General features: G+C 36.9%; 1 protein-coding gene and 1 non-coding gene across 2 annotated transcripts in view; both read left to right on the top strand.

Moving 5' to 3' along the window:
- Positions 1–312: 312 nt before the first annotated feature.
- Positions 313–10,502, top strand: part of LOC127957127 (deleted in malignant brain tumors 1 protein) — a 60,893-nt gene continuing 50,703 nt past the window's right edge. Inside the window, exons 1-9 of the mRNA XM_052555518.1 lie at positions 313–432; positions 3,725–3,748; positions 3,891–4,211; positions 4,586–4,891; positions 5,012–5,299; positions 5,513–5,833; positions 7,665–7,970; positions 8,110–8,394; positions 8,627–8,947. Of these exons, the coding sequence (XP_052411478.1) occupies positions 399–432; positions 3,725–3,748; positions 3,891–4,211; positions 4,586–4,891; positions 5,012–5,299; positions 5,513–5,833; positions 7,665–7,970; positions 8,110–8,394; positions 8,627–8,947 (2,206 nt within the window). The 5' untranslated portion in view covers positions 313–398. The remainder of the gene's footprint in view (positions 433–3,724; positions 3,749–3,890; positions 4,212–4,585; positions 4,892–5,011; positions 5,300–5,512; positions 5,834–7,664; positions 7,971–8,109; positions 8,395–8,626; positions 8,948–10,502) is intronic.
- Positions 6,918–7,022, top strand: LOC127966308 (U6 spliceosomal RNA). The gene has a single exon (XR_008155580.1). It is a non-coding gene; the product is annotated as a U6 spliceosomal RNA (small nuclear RNA).

The following is a 10,502-nucleotide window of genomic DNA, read 5'->3' as shown; positions in this document are numbered from 1 at the left end:
CCATACAAAAAAAAAAATAACAATAATAAAATAATAATAATAATAATAAGGTTTTCCTCGTTTCAGAATTTGTTGTGGGTGTATGGGATGGCCTGGATAAGAGTGAGATTTCAAGGTCTGAAATTTTGTCCCAGTCTGCTCATGCTGGAATTTTTGGTTGATTGGAATTATTGGCCGCTCCATACGAGCCCTGTTATCAGCAACACAGAGGAAAGCGAAACCATATCCTTGCCGCCTGGGCGGAATGGAACGGTTAAAAGAGACGAGAACGCTTCGGCCCGACAGCGGAAAAGTTGCTATAGTGTACGTTTCCGTTCTTTTAGAATCAGCTGCCTTTTTCACTAATCAGGAAGTAACCTCTTAATTCATGCTTGTTTTCATAGAACGCAAGCATCGCAATGCCAGGACGTTATCTTCTCACTTTGATATTGGGTAAAGTAAATTTTCAGTTCTTGCACTTTCTATTTTTCATAACAGAGATTAAAGATTAAACTATTATTATGACACTGCAAGTCACAATTTTAATATCACAGTAATATTTTATCCTTAAAACATTTTAGTTTAAGATTATAAGTTGGTTGGTTGTGCCATCTTTTTTATCATTGTGCCGTTATTTCTTAGTTTTTCACTGAGTTTTTACAAACTGAACTGAAGATATTTGCTAATCCCAGAATTAACTTTTAAAATAATAATCGTTGATTTATCTGTATGTTTGGGTTGACATAATTGATTTTAAAAAGACATTTAACAAGTTAACTAACACACTAATGCAGATATAGGCTAGTTTTTATTTTATCATATAATATATCATACCTTGCGGAAGTATGAAAGGCTCATTGAGTGACAACAATAGAATTATGAATGGGGCAGTCTGCCAGTCCAGATATGGGATAATAGCACACAGGAGAGCATAAAATCAGTTTTATTAGCCTTCTCTAAAAGCACGCATGACATGGTCTTAGAAAACGTTTCAGAAAATTCACAGTTTGTGAGATTATGCTCTGAAATATAAAAATGAAGTATTAGTAGACTTGTGGCTTTAGCTTCATTTTGTTTCTAAAATCATATCCTACATCAGCATACAAAAAAAATTATAATAATTAAAATTCTGGTGATAAGTTCCTATAACTGAGGTAGAAAACCCTACAAATAGGCTGTAATGAAAGTTAAACACACATAAATAATTCCACAGGTTATATAAAACATACATGATACTTAAAATATATGTATGGTAAAAAGGAAAAGGAGGTGTTCCCTGGTTTAAGGTTTTTGGTGATCCTGGGCCAAAGGAATGCCTTAGCATCCTTCCTGTTCAGTGGCGTAGCCAGGACGTTTTCATAGGGGTGGCCAGGGAGGGGCCAGCAACCAGTCTGGGGTGGCACAGAAATCTTCATTATTTCAATATAAAAATGTGTTTGACTATAATGTACTGCACTGTTTTCGTTCCAAAAACACAAAAATAATTTGTTATTTTATGCATTTCAATTTTCATTTTCATATATGTTCTACTAGATTTGTAAAATGTGTAATTTAATGCACAAATAAATGTGAACACACACTTACACTAGTATAAGTGCACTGCAGGGCCGCGGGAAGTAATTTTGAACAGGGGGTGCTGTGAATGTTTTATTTTTATTTTTTTTTTGACAAAAAACCTATGAGCCTATAGGCCTATTTAAAATACATTTTAAAAATAAATACATTGAGATTTACTACTTTATTGTCATATACACTTCAGTGCACAGGGTCTGAAACACACAGACATCAGTTCTCAGATATGCGCAATGCCTTATTAATCTGAAGCAGAAGCAGAATCAGAAATAATAATTTAATAATCGAAAGAAAACGAAATAATTACTTTCATTACAATTTCAGATAGCCTATGCATACATGCAACTTATTTAGATACAACAAATAATATTACAACAAAATATAATATTAATCAAACTTCACAATAACGCTAAAACAATGCAATCGATTTGGGCAGCTGGCTTGAGTCACTGCACGTTTATGTCACACGCAACTCTATTAACTCCAAAATCTTTTTACGCACACCACAAGGAAATAATCTCGGACTTTTTAAGCAATTTGTTTATTGAACAGTTCTCCACATCCATTACGCAAAAAACACACGCACAGTATAAAGCTTTCTGTCTCCATCTCCAACCTTTTTACACAAACCACAAGGAAATAATCTCCAACTATTTAAACATTATTTAACAGTTCTCCACAACCATTACGCAAAGAACACACGAACGAAATAATACTCTCCATCCCCACCACCTTCCAAAAATACTATAGTATACTACTTACAATTGCTTGGCTAGTCAAAGCTGATCCCAACCTTGTTGCCAAAAAAATAAATGTTACAAGCGCGGCAGCACAATGCTCTTACCTGAGCTACATGCAGGCGGGGTGCCCTGGTTACAGGTGTCCAAATGTCGAGGTGCGCTGTATTATATAAAAATGAATGTATTCTGCATGGAACGAGCGGGAAACCTCGTTACTCGGCGACCAAACCTGCCTGCCTGACGTTGACAACGTAACTTCCGAACCTGTGTTGATTAGGCCTCAAAATATGAAATTAAAATCCAAAATATACGTAATAGACTGCGTGTGTCAAAATCATTTTCTAAAATATTCATAAGGAATTTATAAATTGTGCAAAATATTTTAATAGGCCTACATTTTTTATCTCCCTCTCGTCACTAGGGGGTGCTGCAGCACCCCCAGCACCCCCACTTCCCGCGGCCATGGTGCACTGTGCTCACATTTATCTATGCATTAAATTACAAATAAAAATACATATCAGTTTGTGCCTTAGGTATTCTCGAATTATAGAATATACTTTAGTACATGCATTTGAGCGTCGTTCTTGCATGCTGCGTATACATGCAAAGTTTGCAGCTTGCATATTTCTTATGCAGGTTATTTATGATTAAGTGATATAGATCGTGCGCAACATATCTGCGTACTGTTGAAGAGTATGCGCTGTGAGCAAAGTAAACCAGCTAATGGGACAGGAAAGTATGTTTTACTGACATATAGGCTAGTCTAACATCATTTCATCAGACCGAAGTTCACAGTTGTTCTACGTAATCTGATTTGGCTGCTGTAGCTTTTCCTTGCTCGTTTGACTCGCGCCTGACGCTGGGGTGAAACTAAAGTGCACATTTTTTGTGGCAAGACCTATAGGTACCACATAAAAGTGCATCTTGTAAATTTGAGAGAAATATAAAGGTACAGGGGGTGTGAGGTAATATATGTTTATGACATTAGCAGTTATTGACATGAGGATGAAGGGTTTAGAAAAGCCAGGGGGATAAAGTCCTTATAACAATATAATTGTCCGTTTATATATAATTTGACTACTGTAGCAGTTACCTTTTTTCCTATATTTATCGTCTGCTTTCAGATGAAGAAAAGCCCCTTTTGACGCTCCACAATGTGCTTTGGGTATTGTTCGTTAAGTCCGTAATTTGTACCTTTTTAGTTGTCTACCTTGCTTCTGTTATTTTTGTTTATTCTGTTCAACTTTAAATTATTTTAATTAAATTTGTGACCTTTACATATTCTAATATATATATATATATATATATATATATATATATATATATATATATATATATATATATAAGAATGTCTTGATAAATTCTGAATTGATTTTAAGTTTTAATTGTAAGTCTACCTTAAATTTAATTGTCCCTGTTTTTCATCTCAACAGCCAGTGCTCTGATTTCTGTAACTGGTGAGTAACAAGCTTTTAGTCATTCATTTAAAATAATAACAATTCCAGCTTTATCATGACATCTAGTCACTGTTTTGGCTAGTCTGCAAGTTTAGCCTGTTGTAAGATGAGTTGTATCATAATGGAGTTATTTTATTTTTAGGAGATTACAGTATCAGACTGGTCAATGGTAATAATGACTGCTCTGGAAGAGTTGAGATGCTTTATAATGGCCAATGGGGGACAGTGTGTGATGACGACTGGGACATGAATGATGCCGCTGTGGTGTGCAGACAGTTGGGATGTGGAACAGCTGTTAGTGCACAAACCAGTGCTCATTTTGGCCAGGGAAGTGGTCCGATCTTGTTGGATGATGTGAGATGTTCAGGAAGTGAATCATCACTCACACAGTGCTCACATCCTTCTATTGGAATTCATAACTGTGGTCATTCTGAAGATGCAGGAGTTGCCTGCTTCGGTAAAGGTATGTGTTTTCAAAATATGGTTTTAATGTTCTTGGTATTAAATAATTTGATATTTTATTCAGTATTTTCCTAGGTTACATTGTTTTTACCAGCTTATTTGGTTTTCTCAAAAAATGTAAGTGTTCTGAAAATGTGCTGCTTACAATAAAAATAGTTCTACATCAATTTAAAAAAAAGATATATAAACTTTGGTTATTTGGCTTCAAGTAATTATATAAGAATTAAGAATTCTGAGAATGATAAGAAAACTTGTGAAAATAACTTGCAATATATGTTTGGTGCTTGGCTCCCAAAAATGTCAAACACATACAGCATGCCAAAACTGTAACCTTTTTAATCACATTGTAATTTTATTTTTAATGACATCTTTCAGACATAAGATTGATCAGGGGGACTGACTCATGCTGTGGAAGAGTGGAGATCCGTTATAATGGCCAGTGGGGAACCGTGTGTGATGATGAATGGGACATGAATGATGCTGCTGTGGTGTGCAGACAGTTACAGTGTGGATCAGCCATCAGTGCACCTCATAGTGCTGCCTTTGGTCAAGGCAGTGGATCAATCTGGCTGGATGATGTTAAATGCTCAGGAAGTGAAGGAACCCTCACACAATGTTCACACAAAGGACTAGGAAGTCATAACTGTAATCATGGGGAAGATGCTGCTGTTGTTTGTTCAGGTTAGTCAAATCTTAAGCACCTTCACACATTATTTTGGGTGAAATGAGCAACAGAAATTACATTAGATTCATGTTTTTCATAATTTTCCAACATTTTAAATGAATAAACTTTTTCTTCAGCAGGCAACCTGCAGATGCCGACCCTTTCTTTGACCTCCAGACATTCAGTTGTTTCTCCTGGAGAAAATATCCAGTTCAGATGCACAACCCCTAAACCAAGATGCAATGCTGATGCTAAATTCCAGCTCTTCAGAAACGGACCATCTATATCCTCCCAGGAACATGAATCTAGTGTCACTTTCAACCTTAATGTAGACGTCTCACATCAGGCCAGCTACAGCTGTCAATACTCCTACAAGAGCAACACTATCAAGTCACCTTCGAGCAGAACTGTTACCATCACTGTGGGTGAGTGTGTTCAGTTTATTCTTATTGCCTACGTCATAAATCACATGCATTAGTAAAGTGAAATCATTTTGTAATGATACCTTTTGTTTTTGCAATTGAAATATTTTGTAAAATAGCAGTGGATTAAATTTTGACTATTTTAGATAATTTTTAAGTATATAAGTTCACTTTTTTTGTTTATCCATGTACTGTAAATGTATTATTGTTCTTTAGTGAACTTGCAGCAGCCCAGCATTTCTCATAGTGCTCCTGATGCATGGTTCGACAAGCAGCTTCAGGGACCAGTGATCACCAGGGGCCACAATTTCACTATCATCTGTTCCACTGCATCCCAGTTTCCTGGAGGCTCTTTTCACTTGTTCAGAGGGTCAAGCATCACCAGGACTGAGGCAGCTGTCAATCACTCTGCCTCCTTCTTCTTTCCTAAAGCAGAATATTCAAATGAGGGAAACTACAGTTGTGTTTATGAAGTCAGTGTCTCCTCACGCACCTTCAGTTCACCTGCCTCTGAACTGCTGCTCATCACTATCACAGGTACTGATGTCTAAAAACAAGCTTTCACCCAAAAATGTTGTCATTAATTACTCACACTCATGTCATCCTAAACACGTAAAACCTTTGTTCACAAACACAATATAATTTTTGACAATCAAGGGTTCTTCGTACGTCGCTTATTACATCCGAGATCAAATGACACATCCAAGATGATATCATCGTGCTAATCGTGATCCGGCTAATTGGGTTCTTCGAACACACATGTTGTGTATGATTAGTATCGCTGGATTGAGTTATCTGAGATAATTGTGTGTTCATGTGTTGGTTTAAAAGGGGATATGTATCGATACTCGAAACCATGATCAACCATGAGGGATTGGCTGGTAGCAAGACGGCAATGTAATGAAGTCATATAATTTAAAATGACACCCGACGAAAAATTTTACAAATTTCTGGACTTTTATAAGGAAACAGCCAAGCAAACAAAACTACATAAATGTTGTAATAGATACATGAAACAGATAATAGATACATGTTTTTATTTTATTAGATTTTTTTGTGTGATTCCAAATAATTTAGATTCGCAATTTATAATAGTTGTGCAGTCTTTACATTTTTATTTCAATGTAGAAATTATCTATTCATTTCGTTTTATATTTAGACAGATTTGTTACGTGACAGCATTAATGAAAGTTTCTTAAGGGTCAATATCATGTTATCTGCATCTCCTGTGCTCCATCAAGACACTCTTATAATAGCAGTCATCACTCAAAATAATTATCTGTATAGCATGTGTGTAAGACTCTAATATACTTTTATATTAGCCTACTATTTTTGACTTGTCTACCAAGGATTATATTAAACTACTGCAAATGTATCCTACCTCTGCTTCTGTCTCGTTACAGTCTCTTCTAAAGTGTTTATGTATATAATGAGTTGTATTTGTAGGTGTTATTATAGCACAATTCTTAACCCCACCCCAGACCTCTCTAATTGTCAAAGCCTGACTATGGCCATTGCTACTCTTGCATGTTGTGAGATGCATAAGAAATCTTTATACACGTACTGTAACACAAGCCATAGCAAGATAAATTATTTTATTTAACCTTTTCAGACAAGAAATGTGCGCCACGGCGGCACATATACTAAAATTGGATCGATTCAGACAAGATTAGCATGGCCCCTGCGAAAGGATGACACGCAAATTCGTGAAGCGCTCCATCTTTTTATGGAAAGTCATGGCCTAATGGTTAGAGAGTCGGACTCCCAATCGAAAGGTTGGAGTTCGAGTCCTGGGCTGGCAGGAATTGTAGGTGGGGGGAGTTCATGTACAGTGCTCTCTCCACCTTCAATACCACGACTTAGGTGCCCTTGAGCAAGGCATCGAACCCCCAACTGCTCCCCGGGCGCTGCAGCATAAATGGCTGCCCACTGCTCAGTGTGTGTGTTCACTGTGTGTGTGTGTGTGTGTGTGTACACTGCTCTGTGTGTGCACTTCGGATGGGTTAAATGCAGAGCACAAATTCTGAGTATGGGTCACTATACTTGGCTGAATGTCACGTCACTTTCACTTTTTCACTTTCAAACATTTGTCTAGTAATGGCAGCAGGTATGCAATAAATGTTTTAATTGGAGCATGTACTCCATTGATTCTGGCACACGACATCACAACAAAATGATATTTTAAGCTCCATATGTAGCTGAATTTGTGCTGGTTTGAATTGGCCACCTCTAGTTTTCCCTTCGTTCAGCCTCCAGCTAGTGCTGTGACATTATTGTGACGATGGCACTTAAAAGGGTCTGTACTTCCAGCATGTCAAAAATAACAAGATTTTAATCACATTGTACTTTAATTATTGTAATCTGTTAGATCCGAGATTGGTCAGTGGGACTGACTCATGCTGTGGAAGAGTGGAGATCCGTTATAATGGCCAGTGGGTAACTGTGTGTGATAATAACTGGGACATGAATGATGCTGCTGTGGTGTGCAGACAGTTACAGTGTGGATCAGCCATCAGTGCACCTCATAGTGCTGCCTTTGGTCAAGGCAGTGGATCAATCTGGCTGGATGATGTTAAATGCTCAGGAAGTGAAGGAACCCTCACACAATGTTCACACAATGGACTAGGAAGTCATAACTGTGGTCATGGGGAAGATGCTGGTGTTGTTTGTTCAGGTTAGTCAAATCTTTAGCAGCTTCTCACATTATTTGAGGGAAAATGACCAACCAAAATTACATTAAGCTTCATGAATGTCATGTATACATTACCTTGTCTTAACAAATTATTTCAAATAAACAAATTTTTCTTTTGAAGGCGACCTGCAGATGCCGACCCTTTCTTTGACCTCCAGACATTCAGTTGTTTCTCCTGGAGAAAATATCCAGTTCAGATGCACAACCCCTAAACCAAGATGCAATGCTGATGCTAAATTCCAGCTCTTCAGAAACGGACCATCTATATCCTCCCAGGAACATGAAGCTAGTGTGACTTTCAACCTTAATGTAGACGTCTCACATCAGGGCAACTACAGCTGTCAATACTCCTACAAGAGCAACACTATCAAGTCACCTTCGAGCAGAACTGTTACCATCACTGTGGGTGAGTGTGTTCAGTTTATTCTTATTGCCTACGTCATAAATCACATGCATTAGTAAAGTATAAGTGAAATCATTTTGTAATGATACCTTTACCTTTTGTTTTTGCAATTGAAATATTTTGTAAAATAGCAGTGGATTACATTTTGAATCATGACTATTTTAGATAATTTTTAAGTATATAAGTTCACTTTTTTTGTTTATCCATGTACTGTAAATGTATTATTGTTCTTTAGTGAACTTGCAGCAGCCCAGCATTTCTCATAGTGCTCCTGATGCATGGTTCGACAAGGAGCTTCAGGGACCAGTGATCACCAGGGGCCACAATTTCACTATCATCTGTTCCACTGCATCCCAGTTTCCTGGAGGCTCTTTTCACTTGTTCAGAGGGTCAAGCATCACCAGGACTGAGGCAGCTGTCAATCACTCTGCCTCCTTCTTCTTTCCTAAAGCAGAATATTCAAATGAGGGAAACTACAGTTGTGTTTATGAAGTCAGTGTCTCCTCACGTACCTTCAGTTCATCTGCCTCTGAACTGCTGCTCATCACTATCACAGGTACTGATGTCTAAAAACAAGCTTTCACCCAAAAATGTTGTCATTAATTACTCACACTCATGTCATCCTAAACACGTAAAACCTTTGTTCACAAACACAATATAATTTTTGACAATCAAGGGGCCGTTCTTCATACGTCGCTTATTACATCCGAGATCAAATGACACATCCAAGATGATATCATCGTGCTAATCGTGATCCGGCTAATTGGGTTCTTCGAACACACATGTTGTGTATGATTAGTATCGCTGGATTGAGTTATCTGAGATAATTGTGTGTTCATGTGTTGGTTTAAAAGGGGATATGTATCGATACTCGAAACCATGATCAACCATGAGGGATTGGCTGGTAGCAAGACGGCAATGTAATGAAGTCATATAATTTAAAATGACACCCGACGAAAAATTTTACAAATTTCTGGACTTTTATAAGGAAACAGCCAAGCAAACAAAACTACATAAATGTTGTAATAGATACATGAAACAGATAATAGATACATGTTTTTATTTTATTAGAATTTTTTTTGTGATTCCAAATAATTTAGATTCGCAATTTATAATAGTTGTGCAGTCTTTACATTTTTATTTCAATGTAGAAATTATCTATTCATTTCGTTTTATATTTAGACAGATTTGTTACGTGACAGCATTAATGAAAGTTTCTTAAGGGTCAATATCATGTTATCTGCATCTCCTGCGCTCCATCAAGCCACTCTTATAAAAGCAGTCATCACTCAAAATAATGCACGACTCTATTATCTGTATAGCATGTGTGTAAGACTCATGGGCGTAGGTTTGGTCTCAGCTTTGGTGGGGACACCCCCATACACCCCCCCCCCCATCTTATGTTGTAAGATACCAGTGATTTAATGGTGATTTCCTTTTTTATTTCAGACTGTTGGCAATACAGAATATCACAATACAGAAGTGAATCTACTTCATCTCATTATTATTATTGTATCCTGACCCTGATATACCATCCTGTATACTGTCCCTAAAGAGCTAGTATCACTGTATAATCTCAAAAATGCACTCTCAAAAAATAAAAAATAAAAACCTGAGACTGTGTAATGCTGAACAACCAAACGTTTTATTAACATAAATTATTATGTACATTAGTATTTACACTAACAAAAGATACTCTGTCACAAGGAAACAAATCTAAATAAATAAATATAATAACCTTTTTCTATTAAAAACACTATTTACCCTCCAGTACACTCACGTTTATGTTGACTGCAAGATTCTAAGTTAAGGTAGAGGCTAATTGACATTCAGTTACTTGCTAACGTAATATTCTATCATCTTGGGTAACACATACTATCACCAGTTAATACTATTTTCCACATTAGAATCTGCATTTGAAAGCCTGGTCAGTCACTTCTGCTAGTTTATTTCTGTGGCTAGCTAGTTATTTTGCCTACTTACACTCTGACTCTGCTTTATGAAAAAGCTTCTTATGTCCCCTTTCTTCTTCTTGGGTGGCATCTACAAAGTACAATAAGGGGCAAAAAAAAAGGAATATTAAAATGTTTTTACCCAAGCCTTTGTATGTG

This window comes from Carassius gibelio, chromosome A3 (assembly GCF_023724105.1).
Source record: "Carassius gibelio isolate Cgi1373 ecotype wild population from Czech Republic chromosome A3, carGib1.2-hapl.c, whole genome shotgun sequence".
Classification (NCBI taxonomy): Eukaryota; Metazoa; Chordata; class Actinopteri; order Cypriniformes; family Cyprinidae; genus Carassius; species Carassius gibelio.
The sequence above is the reverse complement of the archived record's forward strand: the minus strand, read 5'-3'. Positions and strand labels throughout refer to the sequence as shown.